The sequence below is a fragment of the Panicum virgatum genome, chromosome 6K (assembly GCF_016808335.1).
Source record: "Panicum virgatum strain AP13 chromosome 6K, P.virgatum_v5, whole genome shotgun sequence".
Classification (NCBI taxonomy): domain Eukaryota; kingdom Viridiplantae; phylum Streptophyta; class Magnoliopsida; order Poales; family Poaceae; genus Panicum; species Panicum virgatum.
Window position 1 is genome coordinate 19,042,229 of NC_053141.1, and position 19,565 is coordinate 19,061,793.

General features: G+C 45.9%; 3 protein-coding genes and 1 pseudogene across 7 annotated transcripts in view; 1 reads left to right on the plus strand and 3 right to left on the minus strand.

The window, feature by feature from the left end:
• Window positions 1-3,584, plus strand: part of LOC120711983 — a 45,027-nt gene extending 41,443 nt beyond the window's left edge. For all 4 annotated transcript variants that reach the window (XM_039997666.1, XM_039997663.1, XM_039997665.1 and 1 more), the window contains 2 exons: window positions 3,083-3,185; window positions 3,280-3,584. The gene's annotated coding sequence lies outside the window, so the exon portion shown is untranslated. The remainder of the gene's footprint in view (window positions 1-3,082; window positions 3,186-3,279) is intronic.
• A 792-nt stretch (window positions 3,585-4,376) lies between these two features.
• LOC120713319 lies at window positions 4,377-5,381 on the minus strand (annotated as a pseudogene).
• Window positions 5,382-5,428: 47 nt separating this feature from the next.
• LOC120711984 lies at window positions 5,429-7,612 on the minus strand. Of its 2 annotated transcripts, none has more exons than XM_039997668.1 (2): window positions 6,258-7,612; window positions 5,429-5,851 (listed from the first exon to the last, which is right to left on the minus strand). In XM_039997668.1, the coding sequence occupies exons 1-2, from the start codon at window positions 7,251-7,253 to the stop codon at window positions 5,831-5,833; spliced, it is 1,017 nt and encodes a 338-aa protein (XP_039853602.1). In that variant the 5' UTR covers window positions 7,254-7,612; the 3' UTR covers window positions 5,429-5,830. The 2 variants fall into 2 exon arrangements, with proteins under 2 accessions (XP_039853602.1, XP_039853601.1); XM_039997667.1 differs by having other exon boundaries at window positions 5,429-5,760; window positions 6,258-7,607.
• Window positions 7,613-18,418: 10,806 nt separating this feature from the next.
• LOC120711986 lies at window positions 18,419-19,565 on the minus strand. Its single transcript, XM_039997670.1, has 2 exons — window positions 19,019-19,565; window positions 18,419-18,879 (listed from the first exon to the last, which is right to left on the minus strand). The coding sequence occupies exons 1-2, from the start codon at window positions 19,161-19,163 to the stop codon at window positions 18,578-18,580; spliced, it is 447 nt and encodes a 148-aa protein (XP_039853604.1). The 5' UTR covers window positions 19,164-19,565; the 3' UTR covers window positions 18,419-18,577.

Here is a 19,565-nt window from a genome sequence, read left to right on the forward strand (position 1 = left end):
CTTCTCAAATATGGCATGCTGCCAATCAAGATGAACCTCTCGGTAGGTGGTCGGCTCAACAATAGCAGCAATAGTGAAGCCATAGCGCTACAGAAGACGTAGAGCACCACGATCACGCCAGAGACGACCACGCCGAAGGAGATCCAAGGAGTGAGGAAGAAGACTTGAGAGAATATGGAGTTGGAGACCTTGGGCGACAAGTGTAGATCTAGGTGAACTCATGAGCAGGAACCTCCATGGGAGTAGGCCAAGGAGTTGCGGAAAAGACTCAGGAGATGGCACATCTAGTGGTGCGCTCATGTGGAGGAAGAACTCATTCAACTGATTGTGCAGTCAGCTTGGTGCACTCACGAGAACAAAGTAAGCACACCCGAAACACCGAAGGTGATTGTAGCATGGAGGATGAACAAAGAGACTCGTAGGGACTACACCCTCGAAGAAGAGGGCTACCTGTTAATGCAAAAGATAGTTGTAGAGACAACCTCGCCCCAGAAGTGAGGTGGAAGCTTAGAGGAAAGGAGGGCACGCGAAGTCTCGAGAATGTGATGATCCTTGCATTCACTGACACCATTTTTAGCAAGAGTATCCTCATTAGCAAGAAAACATTGATGTGCGTCAGAATGTACTCCGATGGAATCAGCTCGGAAAGCGTAGATGGGAGAATCAAACTAGGTGCGAATTATAGTGGCAAACTGCTAGTAGATAGACAAAAACTGCCCACGAGATGACATAAGATAGATCCAAACTAAATCTGGAATAATCATTGATAAATATGATATAGTACGAGGAGTGAGCGCCCCCCATACATTAGAGTGGATGAGATCACAGGGACACTGTGGCAGGGAATCACTATAAGGATAGGGAGGTTGCAGCTGTTTGCCAAGCTTGCAAATTGTACAATAAAGAGCAACATCATCAAAAACAGTACCTAAAACATCACTAGCAACACAAGTGGAAATTCTTGAATCGGAGATATGCTCGAAATGACAAAGCAAAAGTAGTAGTGAAACTAGTTGACGCGGCAGCAGGAAAACTGGATGCCTGACTAGCTAGAGTGGTCAAAGGAAGATGCAGCTAGTCAAGCTCCCATGGGCGTTGAGACTCATAACACCTAGGCCCATTCCCCACCAGAAGCCCCGTACGGAGATCCTGAACATAGGAAAAGTCAAACTCTAATGATACGAAGGCCCGTATCAGTGATTGGACCAACCGGTCAGATCGGTTGCATGGTCAGATGAGGAAAATGAGACACGATAGGAATATGAAAAGAAGATGTGGAAAGAACAACACCTCGTCTAGAAACTGGAAGAGAGGTGCCATCAGCTGTCTGAACAGTAGGAGGTGGATCAACACGAGACACTAACTGCAATCTGGAGTCATATGGAAAGACGCACCAGAGTTAAGGAACCACTTAGATAATATTACCTATGGGAGGTGCTGGTGGTGGGGAACCAAAAGCCTGAGCAGTAGTGCTAGAGGGTGAGGAAATATTGCCATTGAGACGACGAAACGGTGTGAAGACCTCTTGCTCCAAAGAAAAAATTGAGCGAGCAGTACTAGACTATTGGACTCTCCTATACAAAATCCCCTGAAAAGTTCAAACTTCACGCTAGAGAAAAAACAAGGCCAAGAAACAATAATTGATTTATGATTTTAGAAAGGTAGAGGGAATAGGGAAACACCACACACCCAATGTGTGTGTTGGGGGGGGGTTGACCTTTCATTATATAGCTAATGTGGCTTGCAGTACAAGAAGATGTACACGCCCAATATGGGCCTCGAGTATACGCACACAGCTATACATCCTATCACCCGCCCTCAGTCGAAGCATCAGGACTCCGGATGCAAAGGCTGGACCGAAAATCCTGAAACAGCTGCAGAGGAAGCTCTTGTGTCATGATATCAGCAAACTGATATTGTGACGGCACATGAAGAACACGAACTTCGCCGAGAGCCACCTTCTCGCGAACGAAGTGTATGTCGATCTCAATGTGCTTGGTACGGCGGTGGTGGACCGGGTTGGCAGTCATGTAGACGGCGCTGACGTTGTCGCAGTAGACCACGGTAGCTACCTTCAGCGGGACGTGGAGTTCCTGAAGGAGTTGGCGCCGCCAGCAACATTCGGCGACCACATGAGCAACAGCCCGGTACTCGGCCTCCGCACTGGACCGGGACACCGTGGTTTGCCGTTTGGACGACCAAGACACCAAGCTGTCTCCGAGGAAGACGCAGAAGCCTGATGTGGAGCGGTGGGAATCGGGGCAGCCTGCCCAGTCAGCGTCGGAGTAGGCGACCAGCTTGTCGACCGGCCCGGTGCCGATGTGGAGGCCGGCGGACTAGGAACCCTTCACATAGCGAAGAATGCGCTTGATCAGTGCAAGGTGAGGCTCCCGGAGACCGTGCATGAACAGGCAGACCTGCTGCACTGCATATGCAAGATCCGGACGCGTCAGAGTGAGGTACTGAAGAGCACCGGCGAGGTTGCGATACTCAGAGGGGTCGGCAACAGGTGGGCCTTCCATGTAGAAAGGTAGAGGGAACAGGGAAACACCACACACCCAATGTGGGTGGGGGTGGGGGGGTGACCTCTCATTATATAGCCAATGTGGCTTGCAGTACAAGAAGATGTACACGCCCAATATGGGTCGCGAGTATACGCACACAACTATACATTCTATCAGTGATAAAGAAAAATCAAATTTTATGTGTCTGTTTTGCCGATCTTGGCTATTAGGCTCTAAACCAAACACATTCTTAATGCCTTGACAACCTTAAAATCTAGTGAATCAGTGTAGGCTATCAGTTCTAAAATTTTTACCCGACCCCATCAGGTTATCAGGCAGTCTCTAGTTACCAAATTCAACTTCAAAAGAATAGGTACAAAAAGTGAGATCCTAATCTTGTTTGGTGGGGAGTCATGAATTTGCAGAGTCGATTCAATCATCACGCAAGTGGCTGGTCTGGAAGCTTAATTAGTACATTACCTTTCTTAGAATTTTTGCAACAATACGACTGCAACTGAAAATTTTGATCAGCTGCAAATTTGTTAGGAGATGCTAACCCTTGTGATTATTTTTACTAGGATTCTTAACTGACAGCTGGAAGATTTTTTGGGCCTCATCATATTACCTACCCTGGTTACAAATTTCTTAGTGTTATATAATATTGGTCGATCAGCTTTTTGGGTATGCTGTTTCTAGTTTATTTCTATCTGGAATTTATTTCTCTTATATGGTCGTTTAATTCACTAACTGATTCTTATTTTGTTTATTTGAACAGAGTATTGCAAGTTCTGCAGGGTTAGCAAAATTTAGTACATAACCAGTCAGCCAGTCTCATAGCCTATCATTAAACATAGTTTCTGCCACTTATAGACCTTGACCTTATCATGGTTACGGTATTCATTCCTTCCATGGAAACAAGGTAACTGAGAAAGCTTGGTAGGGTTGTGCCGAATTTGGAAATGGCTGTTGCCATGGTTGGAATAATATTTCAGCTGGTTAATGTTGCGTATATTTTTTTGCTCTTAATCTCCTCGGTTGCGAACATACCATTGCACTCCAGTTTAAACTTCATTTTTTTTAGTTCTGATCATTTGTTGAACATTTGGCTGCTGGTGGCAATCGTCCAAGAAAATGATTGTAGGTAAACTATCCATGGACCGTGAGCGCTAGGGACAGCATATTTCCAACTTCCAATGACGTCGAGGGGAAAACACGACTATTTGACATTTACAATTATCGCAAGTATAACTTTACATGAACTTCCTTTTCCTGTCACAGTAGTAGAATAAGTGCGTGCGATTTCATTCTCGCGGCAATATGTACTATGTACCAACAGTGGCAAAACAACAGAAAAAAGGAAAGAATTCAGCAATCGTTGATCTTTTACTCACATTAAGCAATCGTCAAAACTAGTAAATGCTGCCTAGATATTCATTTTTACTCACAGGACCAATAAATTCTGTTGTGATCTTCACCGTCTCACTCATGCTATGTACAACATCGCCTGTCGAGGCAGTTCTTATTCAAGCAGCAGCTCAAATGCTAGTTATCTCATATCATGATGCTAACAACAAAAATCCATCTGAAAAACACAACAGTAAAAATCATTCGTTGACTGTTTCATTTGCTTCGGAGCAGTAAACAAGCACACATCGGAATTCGGATAATACATTAGAACAGTTCTACAGCGACAATTTTTTGTTGTCACTTGTGCATTGGCTTGGTCATCTTGTTGTTCATTGTTTCTATATAAGTGAAAAATATTGCAAATTATTGTTTGAGCATCAATCATCTTGAAGAGATGCCATTATTACAATGCCTGGTGATTAAAAAAGGGGGTCTAGAAAAAAAATCATTAGCAAAAGTGTTATCTGCTTCGCTTACACATCAAGTGCTCATAAAAACTTTTCTTATCGCCACAGCTAAGATCAAAATCAGAAGGCACCTAAGCCGCGACATGGTTGCAGCGACTTTAATCAGGGGTCAGGGGCCTAACAATGGCAGCAGAGAAGGCGAGGCCACATACCTCAACGAAATGGTTCGTCAGCAGCTCGCCCTGCGGCTGGTAGCTTTGCTCCTCGGACGAACTGCTACTGCCTGCTTCCTTGATGGCCTTCTTCGGCAGCACAGGGCTTGATTCATGGCCCCCCTGAAAGCTGTGCTGCCACGCGATGGCGCCGTCGAGCTTCGAGTGGATCTCGGTTAGCAACTGGGAATGTGCATCGCCGACGGACAAGGTGGATTCCCTCAGCTTTGTCAATTCGGTCTGGAGCCACTGCACGGTGGCTTTGATCTGCTCAATGTCGGCTTCCAGTGCGGCGTTGCTCTTGCACGACTTCTCGTCTTCTTCGGCTATGATCTCCGGGGAGGTTTTGCGGCATTGTGCGGAGTAGCTCTGTGCACGGCGGAGGCGGTGGGAGGCTGACCGGTACGGCCACCGACTGGTTGTGTGTTGCTCTGTCCTCGCTGCCGATCCCCTCGCCTATGTCTGACACCGTCCTCGCCGGCCTTCTGTCACTGCCGCTCTTCTTGTCAGCGGCGTCGGTGTCCACGACGACGTCAAGCTCCGAGCAGAGCTCCTCCAGGTGCGCTGCCGGGAGGGACGCGTTCCTAGGCCGTTAGAGTAAGCTTGGTGGGGTTGTACCGAATTTGGAAATGGCTGTGGCCATGGTTGGAATAATATTTTAGCTGGTTAATATTGTGTACATTTTTGCTGTTAATCCTCTCTGTTTCGAACATACCACTTTGGCTTTTCCACGGATTGCACTCCAGTTTAAACTTCAGTTTTATTTTTAATTCTGGTTATTTTTTAAACATTTGGCTGCGCCTGGTGGTAATCGCCTGTCCAAGAAAAATGATTGTAGGTAAACTATCCATGGACAGTGAACGCTAGTGACAGCATATTTCCAGTTTCCAATGATGTGTAGGGGAAAACACTTACTATTTAACATTTACAATTATCTCAATTATAACTTTACATCAACTTCCTTTTCTTGGCACAAGTAACATAAGTACATGCGATTTCGTCCTCACGGTAATATGCACTATGTACACATAATATGTACCAACAGTGGCAAAAACAACAGAAAAAGGAAAGAATTTGGCAATCGACGATTTTACTCACATTAAACAAATCTTCAAAACTATTAAATGCTGTCTAGATCTTCAGATCGTCATTCTTTCACACTCCAAGCAATCTTCAGGAACAATAAATGCTGTTGAGATCTTCAACGTCTCATGCTATGTACAACATCGCCTGTCGAGAGAGATAATTCAGAAGACGCTCTTATCCAAGTAGCTCAAAAGCTAATTATCTCATCATGATGCTAACAACAACAAAAAACCATCTGAAAAACACAACAGTAAAGATCATTCGTTGACTCGTTTCATTTGCTTTGGAGCAGTAAACAAGCACACATCGGATTTCGGAGAATACATTAGAACAGTTCTACAGCATGGTTATCTTGCTGTTCAATGTTGCGATAGCGAAAAAAATTGCAAACTATTGTTTCAGCATCAACCATCTTGAAGCGATGCCTTTATTACAATTTCCGGTGATTAAAAAAGGGGGGTCTAACAAAAAAAATCATTAGCAAAAGGATTATCTGCTTCGCTTACACATCAAGAGCTCAACAAAACTTTTCTTATCGCCACAGCTAAGATCAAAATCAGGAGGCACCTAAGCAGTGACATGGATGCAGCGACCTTGATCAGGGGCCTAACAATGGCAGCAGAGAAGGCGAGGCCGCATACCTCAATGAAATGGTTCATCAGCAGCTCGCCCTGCGGCTGGTAGCTTTGCTCCTCGGACGAACTGCTAGTGCCTGCTTCCCTGATGGTCTTCCTCGGCAGCACAGGGCTTGATGCCTGCCCCCCCTGAAAGCTGTGCTGCCGCGCGATGGCGCCGTCGAGCTTCGAGTGGATCTCGGTTAGCAACTGGGAATGTGCATCGCCGACGGACAAGGTGGATTCCCTCAGCTTTGTCAATTCGGTCTGGAGCGACTGCACGGTGGCTTTGATCTGATCAATGTCAGCTTCCAGTGCGGCGTTGCTCTTGCACGATTTCTCGTCTTCTTCGGCGATGATCTCCGGCGAGGTCCTGCGGCATTGCGCGGAGTAGCTTGGTGCACGGCGGAGGCGGTGGGAGGCTGACCGGTACAGCCTTGGCGGCGCCGACTGGTTGTGTCTTGCTCTGTCCTCCCTGCCGATCACCTCTCCTATGTCTGACACCGTCCTTGCCGGCCTTTTGTCGCCGAAGCTCTTCTTGTCAGCAGCGTCGGTGTCCACGACGACGTCGAGCTCCGAGCAGAGCTCCTCCAGGTGCGCCGCCGGGAGGGACGCGTTCCTCCGCGACGCTACGCCGTTCTTGGCCAGCTTCCTGAGCCAGGGGAGATCGACGGTTGCCGGCGAAAACGGGTCGTCGCCGGTGGCGTGGACGGCGAGCAGCCTGCGATTGAGGGAGCTGATCTCCATCTCCTGGTGGAAGACGACGGCCTTGAGGAAGGCGAGGGTATCCTCATCGTGCTGGATCCGCTCCTCCGCCACCCGGCGGAACTGCTCCGCCTCCATCCGCTCCGCCGCCTTCTCCGCCTGCAGGCGCAGGATCATGGCCAGCGCCTCGTCCGCGCCCGACGCCGCCGCCTGCCGCTCCTCCTCCAGCTCGGCCCGCAACTCCTCCACGTTCCGCGCCTGCTGACGCAGAGCCTCCCGCAGCGCCGCCCCCTCGCCTTCTTCCTCGACTCCGGCCATCGATTCCGCAGTGCAAGAATGTGTAGCAACTAGCAACTGATTTCAAGAAGATTTACTCTTCAACCAGGAGATGCGAAACTAAAGAAAAGCAAAGATTTGTGCTATCACACCAATGCCAAATCAACAGATAGAACAGTGCTGCACACGGCTGGAAACAACGGAATCTTCAAAGAAACCAAAAAGGGGATTACTAGCTTGCTTTTTGGATGCTTTGCTGAGTGGATTATCACAAGGAGAATCCAGAGTGGAAGATGACAAGTCGTGACGTACAGATTAGCGCGTGCTTGTCTAATGCAAATCATGAAGAAAAGAAACCAGCAGGCAGAAAAAGCACCAACCTTTGAGAGGGACCGTGTTTCTGAGCAGACGCCAGAAGCTCCGATTTTCCAATGAGGATGAGTAATACACAAGTGTCAATAATCGGCGACTTTAGGAGAAAGGAAAGCTACATTTGTGCATAAACTAATCCTTTTTGTTAACAATCATTGTGAAAGGGGCATGAAGAGTGTCTTCAAACGATTGGCTTGATATATAAAGGTACCCATTCAGCTTTGTTTAAATTACTCCCTACTTTGTTAAACTACATTAACGTGCACAATCATTTCCCATTTCTCAAGAATCTGCCAGCTTGACCCCAAATTAATTTGGAGAAGAAATTTAAAAGGGAGGGGAAAAAACCAGATCAAGTCAACTAGCTGAATGGGAACTGTGGGCCCCCACATATCCGGTGATGGGCTTCGTCTGTTTCTATGGATTTGGACAGGGGCCTGTTTTTTAAGCGGCAGTCACGAGGAAGGAAATGGCGCAAAGGACCGAAGATGGAGGCGCCGACAGGCCAGTCGGCAACCACCACGTGGCCGTAAAAGCATTTTCAATAGGTTGAATTTACTCCGTACTTGGAAAGGGTCGGAATCTTTGTTCTGCAGCTGATTCTCCAGCCAACCAACAGTGTACCAATTGGTTCCGGCAGTCCGGTGGCACTCCGGAGGTCATGGGTTCGATCCCCAGAAAGGGCGAATTTCCGGCTCCGGTTAAAAAAACCCCCTCACTTGCCTCATGTCCAAAGCACTGTGGAGCCCGGCCTAACTCAAAAGGCGACGGGCCCCTGTGTACGGGTGGGGCAGGGGTTCGGGGGTTTCTTGGCCTGCTGTGAGAAGGTCATTCTACATCTCAAAACAATGCCGTGGGGGCGGTCTTACCCCCCACAGGTCAAGTTTTTTTTAACAGTGTAACAAACCAGCACCAACCACCAGCCATCAGCCAACTAGTAATAATTTTCTCTTAAAACAAATCAACACCAGCCATCAGCCACAGCCAGCAGAACAGAGTGAGGGCTAATCACGCCGGTTTGTTGAGGACTAATCGGGCAGCGTGCGTCGTCGCACAACGCTGCCCCAAGATGCTACGCGGCCCGCGTTACTTCCTTACGCTGCCCGTGATCTAAGGGCCTGTTGATACAGAGTCTAAATTTTAATCTCTATCACATCAAAGAGAATTTTACTATTTTAAAGTATTAAATAAAATTTAATTATAAAAATAATTACAGAATTCTAGGGCTAAACTGCGAGACGAATTTAATGAGGTATATTAATTCATAATTAGAGGATAGTATCTCTGTAGCAACTCATGAATTAATTAGACTCATTTGATTCGTCTCGCGAATTAGCACTCATCTATCAAAAATATTTTATAAATATATTTTATTTAATACTCTTAAATACCAAGATTTTCTTTGAAAACAAATAGGGTCTAAGAAAACAAGCTCAAATTGACGAAGACCTCAAGGTTTATTAGATTAATAGAAAGTTTTTTTAAAAAATAAATTAATATATATATAAAGGTAAATAAATTTAAAATTATAAAACATATATTTGCTAAATTGATTGTAGTAACTCAGATTACTATGATGCGATTGATAGCAAAAGTAGTTCGCCACCGATTCGGGACTATTAAGTTTGCTGGGCTAACAATTTGTTCTGTTCTTCTCGAGTCGTTGGCCACCGGATTCCATTTTCTTTGCGAGCCCGACTTTCTATCTACTCTTACTTCGTGGGGGCTAGAAACGTGAATGAAAGTGATCAGGTATTCATAGTTGTTGGGGAAATAGCCCAGCCCATATAGCTAAATGGGCTAATTGTAAAGGCCCAAGAGCTCATATGTAAATCATATACTTTTTAGGGGTTGGAGGCAAATTGCCACCTCCCTCCCGTCTATATACATAGCTGACCCAAGGGGTCAAAGGGGGCTCTCTCTGGACTAGAGCTTTTCCAGCCAGATCTCCTTTTGTGTCTTCGGTGCCCTCCTGTCGCTACTGCTTGGTGGAGTCTTCTCTCCCAACAATTTAGCGCCCACCGTGGGGCTCGAACCCACGACCACAAGGTTAGGAAAGTCCTGTCGTGCGAAAAGCCGAAGACAGAGAAGTCCTTCGGTGCGAAAAGCCGAAGGTAGAGAAGTCCTTCGGTGCGAAAAGCCGAAGGCAGAGAAGTCCTTCGGTGCGTAAAGCCGAAGGCGGGAAAGTCCTCTCGTGCGAAATGCCGAAGGCTAGGTATGACCAACCCGTGTTAAAGAAGGAAACTCCTGTCGTGCGAAATGCCGAAGGCAAAAAAAGTCCCATCGCGCGTGAAGTCGAAGGAAAAGACGGAACCACTCCGGCCTAGAAAGGCCGCAGGCGTTGTAATAAATGAGAAACAAAATGACATGTTTTTGCAGGTGAATTAGCTTCGAAGTGGGGAAATTTTATCTCTGGTTCCATATTAGCGGTTATTAACGAGGCGGAACCCTCTTATAATTCCCATGTGGAATATAAACAAGACTCCTGGGAAAAAGTATCTCGTCAAAACAGATATGCACCGAAGCATCTATCCCTCTTCGTCGAGCGAAAAGGGGAGTCATCGGTGCGTAACAAGCGAGACGCTTGTAAGCATGAGTTACATGTCCTGAATGGGTCCTGCTCCTCGTAGCTTCACTTCCAGTACATTAAAGTCATCCACTACGCAAAGCCGAAGGCAGGAAGATCCTATTACGTGAAACAGAGAGGCTTAATCATCCTCGTCCAAAATGGACTTCATCACTTCTATGATGCCTCCACCACGAACACCTGACAAGAGGGGCTATAGTGGGGCCAGGAGCCTAGCACCCCTGGCGAACAATTCTTGCCCGGTGCTCGTTATTTCGGCTTTGACGACAACCGCGACTTCGGTTTTGCCCTTGTCGACAGAGTTCGGCTCGAGGGGCTCGCTGTCTACCTTCGGCAACGATGACTTTGCCTTCGCCCTCGTCGACAGAGTTTGGCTCGAGGGGCTCGTCGTCTACCTTCGGTGACGACGGCTTCGGCTTCGCCCTTGTCGACAAAGTTCGGCTCGAGGGGCTCGCCGTCTAGCTTCGGCGACGACGGCTTCGGCTTTTCCCTCGTCGACAGAGTTCGGCTCGAGGGGCTCGCCATCTACCTTCGGGGACGACAGCTTCGGCTTCACCCTTGTCGACAGAGTTCGGCTCGAGCGGCTCGCCGTCTACCTTCGGCGCCGACGACTTCGCCTTAGCCGTCGTTGACAGAGTAAGGCTCGAGGGTCTCGCCGTCTACCTTCGGCGATGACGGCTTCGGCTTTGCCCTCGTTGACAGAGTTCGCCTCGAGGGGCTCGTCGTCTAGCTTCGGCGGCGACGGCTTCGGCTTTGCCCTCGTCGATAGAGTTCGGCTCGAGGGGCTCGCCGTCTACCTTCGGCGACGACGGCTTTGGCTTGGCCCTCGTCGACAGAGTTCGGCTTGAGGGGCTCGCCATCTAGCTTCGGTGACGACGGCTTCGGCTTTGCCCTCGTCGACAGAGTTCGGCTCGAGGGGCTCGCCGTCTACCTTCGGCGACGACGGCTTTGGCTTCGCCCTCGTCGACAGAGTTCTGCTTGAGAGGCTCACCGTCTAGCTTCGGTGACGACGGCTTCTGCTTTGCCCTCGTCGACAGAGTTCAACTCGAGGGGCTTGCCGTCTACCTTCGGCAACGACGGCTTCGGCTTCGCCCTCATCGGCAGAGTTCGGCTCGAGGGGCTCGCTGTCTACCTTCGGCGACGATGACTTCGCCTTCACCCTTGTAGACAGAGCTCGGCTTGAGGGGCTCGCCATCTACCTTCAGCGACGACGACTTCGGCTTTGCCCTCGTCGACAGAGTTCGGCTCGAGGGGCTCGCCGTCCACCTTCGGCGACGACGATTTCGCCTTCGCCCTCACCGACAGAGTTCGGCTCGAGGGGCTCGCCGTCTACCTTCGGCGACGACGACTTCGCCTTCACCCTCATCGATAGAGTTCGGCTCGAGGGGCTCGCCGTCTACCTTCGGCGACGACGACTTCGGCTTCACCCTCGTCGACAGAGTTCGGCTCGAGGGGCTCGTCGTCTACCTTCAGCGACGATGACTTCGGCTTCGCCCTCGTTGATAGAGTTCGGCTCGAGGGGCTCGCCATCTACCTTCGGCGATGACGACTTCGCCTTCGCCCTTATCGACAGAGTTTGGCTCGAGGGGCTCACCGTCTACCTTCGGCGATGACGACTTCGCCTTTGCCCTTGTCGACAGAGTTCAGCTCGTCGACAATCTTCGTGGCCAAGGTCGAGATAGGTCTCTCGATATAGGTGTGGGCCAATTCAAATGTATTCAGCTACTATGCTTTGTCATATCGACTAAACCAAAGTAGCTAAGATGCTACTGTTGGGGAAATGGCCCAGCCCATATAGCTAAATGGGCTGATTGTAAAGGCCCAAGGGCCTAAATGTAAATCATGTACTTTTCAGGGGATCGGGGGCAAATTGCCACCTCCCTCCCGTCTATATATACAGTTGTTCCAAGGGGTCAAAGGGGGCTCTCTCTGGGCTAGAGTTTTTCCAGCCAGATCTCATTTTGTGTCTTCGGTGCCCTCCTGTCTCTACTGCTTGGTGGAGTCTTCTCCCCAACAGTAGCTTAAGAGGGGGAGGGGTGAATTAGGCAATTTAAAACCTTAACCAATTTCTCTAACTAGTTTGTACAAAAACTTAATCTAAAACATATTATCTAGATGTGCAACTATAGTTCTTCTAGTGTGAAACTTTTATCTCTAAAGAGTTTTGCAACCTATATCTAATACTAGCAAGATACTACACTAAAAATATAAAAGCACACAAGTTGTAATATGAAATGCGGAAGCTTAAATAGGGATGAGAGGAAGCAAACTCTTGACACGAGATTTATCCCTTGCTTCGGTTAGGCTAAGCTACTCAATCAAGAGTATTGCTTCTCGGCCACCAAGTCTCTTCTGGGAACTCCTTGACTTGCCATCGAGGCAATGCCACCAAAGCTTACCCAAGTTCCCGGTCATCTTGACTCCGTTTTCCGCTAATAAGGAGCTTTTCCACAAAAGATGGGGGTCTCCACATCCCCCGCACAATGTCGTCGACGCCGCACCACACCAAGCCGGAGGGGCGAAGACATGCTGGCGAGCCACCAAGACTCCAAGGATAGCTGACGCATCGAGATACAAGTTGGTTCACTCTAGAACCGGCACACAAGGTGGAACACCTTGGTCTCACATCTCTCAAGAGCTAATCTTAGCACTAACACTCACAAATCTTGTGCTAAGTCTAACATCTCAAAAGGTAAGCACCTCTAGATATGTCCTACTTTTGACTTTAAACAAAGCCCTTCTGGGAGTAGCCCGAGGATCACCAGAGTAAGTCTCATGGTGAGAGTAAAATTTAGTTTGAATAAATTTTAGTGCTCCCTAGTTCTTAAAACCGGCAGAGCCATTATTTTGTTTCCACGATCTCGTTGAATACAACACCAGGTACAAGTACAAGTGTGGGGGAGATCTCTCAAGACCATCATTGCCATACATATTCAAGATCCCCCACAGATGTATCACACAACATCGTCTACACCAACATGACAAGGACAAGGCAAAGACACCAGAGTCAGTCGGCCACCCGGTGGTTTGGCTGAATCATCACTTCCTTGATCTCCATCTTCTTTGAAAGCGATGGTTTGTGCATCCTCTATCTCTCAACTCTATTTGATTCATGAGAGAATAGATTTTAATTCTAACTCAATAAAATCAAACTCAAAATGAATTAGTGTCTTCTACCTGCTCTACATGTTTCCTATGGTTGGCTTGCATATGTATTGTTCCATACTTATCATCTTGATGCTTGTGAACAAAAATTCTTAGGAAAGCATGGTTATCTATGTAGTTGATGTTTGAAATATGGTTTGAATGATATGACCTTCACTCTTGATGCTCAAATGCTTGGGAAATTTATTTGGAAATTTTGGAAAACCCATTGCGAAGCTCCACTTTAATATGCCGAAGTCCTACCAAAGCGATATGATGATACATCATGAAAACTATTTACAGATATATTGCTTGTCTTGCATTGAGCTTTGTCAAATTATTGTGACTCTTTAGAGAATTCTTTTCATACTTTCGTGATCAAAATTCACGTGCACATTATATACCCCTTTGGTATGCTTATATGAGAAGTTAGTATTATACCATCCATCCATTCCACAAAATAATTGCTCCATACATTGTGTTGGTCTCTCTCTAGTTGTTATTAAAAAAGGGAGAGGCATGGGCTATCAAAAAAAATATGGACACATGAAGGTCTAGGTATTGAAAAAAAAATATAGACACATGAAGGTCCATGGAAAAAACAAAAAGATAGCCATGCTCTCAAAAGAATTCATACAGAGAGAGAGAGATCATACAAAAGGAGTTTCCATCTCATCCACCACAATCCATACACTTGCACATCTTGATCTGATTGTATGATTTGTTTTTCTCTTTGGATCTAGTTTTTGACTTCGCAATATATGTGATACAAGTATGCCTTATCCTTCATACCCTACCTTGAGCTCAACATATAGTCATCATTATTCCACCTTGAGTCTAGGATGAAGAAAAGGTAAGTCAAATGCTTTGGTAAGGACACACACACATTGAGCGATCCGAGAGAATCAAATGAGGAGCTAAGCAAGATTTGTTTTGAAAACTTATTGAAAAATTCCAAGTCACTTGACATGAAGAGTAGAAGTGATTTGATTCAAGACCATTCCATAACTCAACCACCCAAGATGGCATGATAGACACCTCAAATTCACAAGTACAAGGTATGGCTCAGAATATCTCTTATGCTCACTTTATATCTTCGGAAATCATGTTCTACCATAGTTCGTTCTCCTTCGCTCGAGGATGAGCAAAGGCTAAGTGTGGGAGTGTTGTTGACAGTGCTTAAGTATCAATTTTATGTCGTCAATCCCTGCATAAATACATAAAATGTGAGCGTCAACCTAGTAGTAGGGATTTATTCGTGACGCTAAAATACCCAATAGACATGTGTTGACACCATTTTTTGGTGTCAGTCTGTTGGGCGAGCAACCAATGAAGAAATGGGTCAGCGTTTGAATAGAGAAGAGAAATGGGCATATTGGGCTTATGGGCCAAAATGAGTGTCGCAGATGGTGGAGTTGACAGAAGGAGCTAATGGGATCACGTCACCAAGTTATCTCATAGATTTCTTATTGTTTGTTGAGGCAAGTTTGTTTCTTGTTAGTCAAGTTCTAATCTCACGTCACCAAGTTTGTTTCTTGCAGAAGGGATCTAGGTTTAGGCTATAAATAGAAAATCTCTGATACTTATAAACTTTGATCAGCCACATCCAAACAACTCTACTTTTATCGCATCTACCTTTCATGTCGGCGACTTCGCCAAACCCTTAGGCGAAGTAGTTTTTTCCCTTTACGAGTTCTTCTCAGCAGGCACGCTCATTGTTTGCTAGTGAGTTTCGAGTCAAATTGCATAGATAGGCCCACGTTGATGGTGCGTCGCTTCTTCCTCTGTCTATAGCGCTCATATTATCGAACATGTTAGATTTTAGGTTCGCGACACATCGCCCTTACCTTTATCTAATTTTGTTCACAGTTTATCAGTACAAGTTATCTCTGGTTAGATTAATCTATTTAGTCTAGCTTGTTTTAGCTTTTATCATAAGTTATCGATATCTGCTTAGATTTTGCTAGGTTAATCCGCTTGATCTGGTTTGTTTTAAGATTTTACCACAAGTTATCGACATCTGCTTAGATCTTGCTAGATAAATCTGTTCAATCTAGTTCGTTTTAAGTTTTTTCACAAGTTATCCCGTCTAGATCTATTCGCTATCGGCTTCTTTCATGACCTCACGATCATAGCTGACTGGATCTGGATCTACGTGTTTCTCACAAGCTACGTCGCTTTAGGCGCAGCTTGCCTCCCCGAATCGGTTGTCCGATAACCGATTTGTTGATGTCATCGATATCGACTAGCTAGCCGATAGCTCCTAGAATTGAATATTTTATCCTCCTTGTCAATTGCAGGTCAAATTGACTGGCACTCCAGTGCACCACATGTGCATTGTTGGGTTCGGTATGTCAGAGCGAAGAAGATCTCCTCGGCCCTAGCGCATGTGGAACGCGAGGATCCGATCGGCAGATTTTCGCATCAACAGTTGTGTGTCTCCAAATGAGAACCCCCCAGTATTTATAGATGGTAACAAGGGGTGTTTCGGCCGGGGATTGAAGCTTTTGCGCTTGGAACCGACGTTGAGGGCCAATGGAGAGCTGTCATGTCGAAGATTTTAAGGCGGTGGAGCTGAACCCGGTTCGGCCGACCTGGCCCTAGTTCCAACGTACCTCATCTTTAGCTGAGTGACTGCTAGGTGGACCCTTAGGTCGGTTGTGCGTGCGCCGGCCCTATCCTAAGTCGATTGCTTGTGTTTGTGGGCTCTTTGATCCATATGAGGCTGAACGGTGTGCTCTGTCGAAGCCTTTTGCCTTGGATTGAGGAGTGTGCTTCCTTGGTTTTGAGGTGTGTTTTCTTTCTTAATTGTCTGCATAACAATATCTACCAACACTTGTAGAAATAGTTAGTATACTAAATTGACTGGGTTACAGGCACTGTGTATGAATGGGCGGAAATTACGTAATAAATCCCTACCACTAGATTAATATTCATCTTTTATTTATTTAAGCAGAAATTGACGGCCTAAATTTAATATTTAAAAAATACCCGTTGAACTGTATCAGTGCAGATCACCCCATTTAAAGGATGCTTCATATAAAATATTATTATTATTAAAAAATATTTATAGCTTTTTGATTCATTACCTAACTATGTAAACGAACTAGTGCGAACTGAGCGACAGCTCAGTGGTTGGATAGGGGTTAGACTTGCCAGCCGACTAGGTCTTGAAACCTGGTTTTCACAAAAAAAAACTCACTCGCCTATCCTATGTCCAAAGCACGTTTGGGCCCGACATTGGTCGCTGGTCCATCATGTGTGTGGACGTGGATCGTCTATTCTCACGGGTTACATGCACTGTGTATGAATGGGCGGAAATTCGGGAGTTTTCTCATTCTGTGTGGGAAAAGACATCTTCCTTTGGTAAAATACCATGGGGCGGTCTTTCCCCCCCTAGAGGTGAGTTTTTTAGGTAAACAAACTAGCGACTACCATGTGTGTAACTTTGTACAACTCAAAAACATGTTCAACGAAAATGGTAAAACGTGACACTATATTGTTTTCGTAACTTTATAGTTGCTGCCTTTATTATTTTTTTGTGATTGAACCTGGTTATAAAAAAACTCATACTATACACCTTGCAATTCATTGGGTATTTTTTTTGAAATTAAATAAGATAGGAAATATAAAAGATGGCTTTGATTTCTTCATGGGCCGTAATAGAGCTGCTAGTATGCCACAATAAAAAGATGATAACCCCAGCCCAAATTGGCTTAGCCCAACTATTTTATTAACTTTGTCGTTGAGTTGAATTCATATTCAATATTGGACACCTGAAATAGACATTGTGGTCGTATTCTGCTAGTCGTCCTGGACTCCTGGCCCTTGCTTTTTATGATTCGGGAAATTTTTTTAAATCTTAGTTATGTAGCTGTAAGATATTGTGCTCAAATAATAATAATAATAATAATAATAATAATAATAATAATAATAATAATAATAATATACTTTATAATTCTAATTTGGGTCATCATTTGCAGTTTTGCATAAAGAGAGCCCTAATTGACTGACAATTGGACAACCTCTGAAAAATCAAATCTCGTGTCTTACTTTGCTTCTAACTTGTTTCTCTTAGGAACATGAGTTATCCCATACTTATTATATATTAATAGTAAAAGGAACAAAACGAGTACAGGTTCAATAAAAGACAAACAAAAAGGTTACAGTAATCTTTCTAGCCATTGTTGGGAAGTGAATTTTCTTTGCACCATGGCCAAATATATTCTTGAAGGCCCACTTGCAAGCCATTATGCTGGTTATTGATGTAAAAAGTAAAGTCATTCCAGGGCCAGGATTTAGAGGGGGGGGGGGGGGGGTTAGAGAGTTTTGGGGTGACCACTTTGAAGTTGAATTAGCAAAATATGCTACGGTACTAGGTGTAATCGTGATTACGTTATGAGTGTTCAAGTTGTACTCTGTAATTTTTAAAAATAATATGGCCAAAGAGTCATTCCACGTAACGGGATGATGCAGGCTGCAGCTCATGATTGTCATATATAGTACGTACCAAATTGTTCTATAATTTCTTGGATACATTTTGAATGGTGTTTCCAACTTCCAAGGTTGAGAGCAAAAGGATACATTGATGTATGACTTTTTGGAAAATGTTGACCAAGTTGGCCCACGATGGTGACACCAGGAAGTTTTTTGTTGCTCGTAGATGTATTGTAGTAGTTTGTAATGATGTTTTTCTTAATTTTAGAGCCAACAAGATTCCATTTGAAAAGCAGCCAATCAGGTTTTGGTGTAACTTTTGAAAAGAAAACGTTTCAACATGGAAAATTCTCTTCCACTTATAAAGAATAAAAGAAAGAATAAAAGTACCGGCAAGCAACTGAACGGTTCATACGCGACAAATTCCGGTTGGCACTACTGCAATATTTTCTGCATCCAGTAGTGCGCTTCCTGCAATTGGCCGCGCACCTTGTGACTTGTTACGTTTTGAGGGGAGTCTTTTTCCTCCTAACGAAATGCGTGCGAACGTTTCGCGAAGAATATTGGGTTTCCCGTTTTTTTCCATATAAAACCTGAAATTTTCACATGACCTTCATAGAGCCATGTTGTGAAATATCCCAAAATAAAAAAAACACACAGAGAAAACTGAAAACAGAAGAATCAAGTGGTCATGACAACGGTCCTGAACACTTTGTGAAGTATACTGACAGATATTCCGTTGGTCATTACACACTGTAATAACAAACAAATCGAGAAATTAGCACCTCACAGATACTGATATCAGCTCTATAGACAGCAAATAGCTTCAGAAGCTGAAGGCTGAAAGAGCAACGCCGCAGGCGAGAGCCAGCGCCAGGACGGACGCCACCGGCACCGGCAGCGCCGCCGCGCCGTTCTTGTTGTTGTGCGGCCTCGTCACGGCGCCCCCGCCGCCCACGGTCCGGCCACCCGCCCCCGCGGCGGCGCCGCCCGCGCCGGCTCCTCCACCCATGCTGCCGCCCTTGTGCCCGGTGACCATCCTCCTGTGATGCTTCATCTCCACCGTGCTCACCTCGTGCCCAAACCCAAGCCTCCTGCTGGGGCTTTGGATCTCCAGGTCCTTCGTGCCTTCAGTTCATGAACAATCCAAGCAGTCTCTCAGTCAGAAGCAACTCTCCACAGGACAACCAGAACAATCATGGCATGAGCTGAAACACCATTTTTTAAAAATCGAAACACCAATTGAGAAGGGAGAGGAAAAACTGACCCTGCAATTCTTCTTGTATCTGAAGGTGAGGCCTGAGACGATGCCCCGCGGATAATCCGGCGCTTCGCTCAGCTGCACACCAGGAACACTGGGAGGCAAGGGTGAGGAGGAAGAGGAGAAACAGTGCAAGGATGCCTTTCTTCATCTTGTGATGGACTGTTCACCAGAAGCAGCAATTCAGCTCTGATGTGGAGCGTCTCCGAAGACTCTTATAACTCCCGCAAAGAAGCTGCTGGTAGATAAGGCCACCAACTTATGTTATTTGGCAAGATGGCACCTGATTCAGTTGGGCTTTTTTTGGACGGCAGACATTCTGAAAAGACCAGCAAACTATTTGAAGGGGCTGTTCTTTTGTTCTTGTTACTCACCCTTGGGTTACATATGAGATTAGGAATAGTAGGGATGGTTCAGGTCCTAATGGGACCTAAATCCCAGTAAAGATTGCTGATTTTGGAACCTGTATTTTTTTTTTGTTTGCGCGCCTTTCGGCACCAATGATATGTTGTTGGGGAAAAGAGGGACAGATGGAATTGCAATGTGCAGATTT

Bases quoted from the DNA above. Each gene is read 5' to 3' on its own strand.
- LOC120711986 (XM_039997670.1), bottom strand. From the start codon at position 19,163: ATGAAGAAAGGCATCCTTGCACTGTTTCTCCTCTTCCTCCTCACCCTT. The intron at 18,880-19,018 runs GTCAGTTTTTCC...CATGAACTGAAG, and splicing joins GATACAAGAAGAATTGCAGG to GCACGAAGGACCTGGAGATC.
- LOC120711984 (XM_039997668.1), bottom strand. From the start codon at position 7,253: ATGGCCGGAGTCGAGGAAGAAGGCGAGGGGGCGGCGCTGCGGGAGGCT. The intron at 5,852-6,257 runs GTATGCGGCCTC...TGTGTTTTTCAG, and splicing joins TGATGAACCATTTCATTGAG to ATGGTTTTTTGTTGTTGTTA.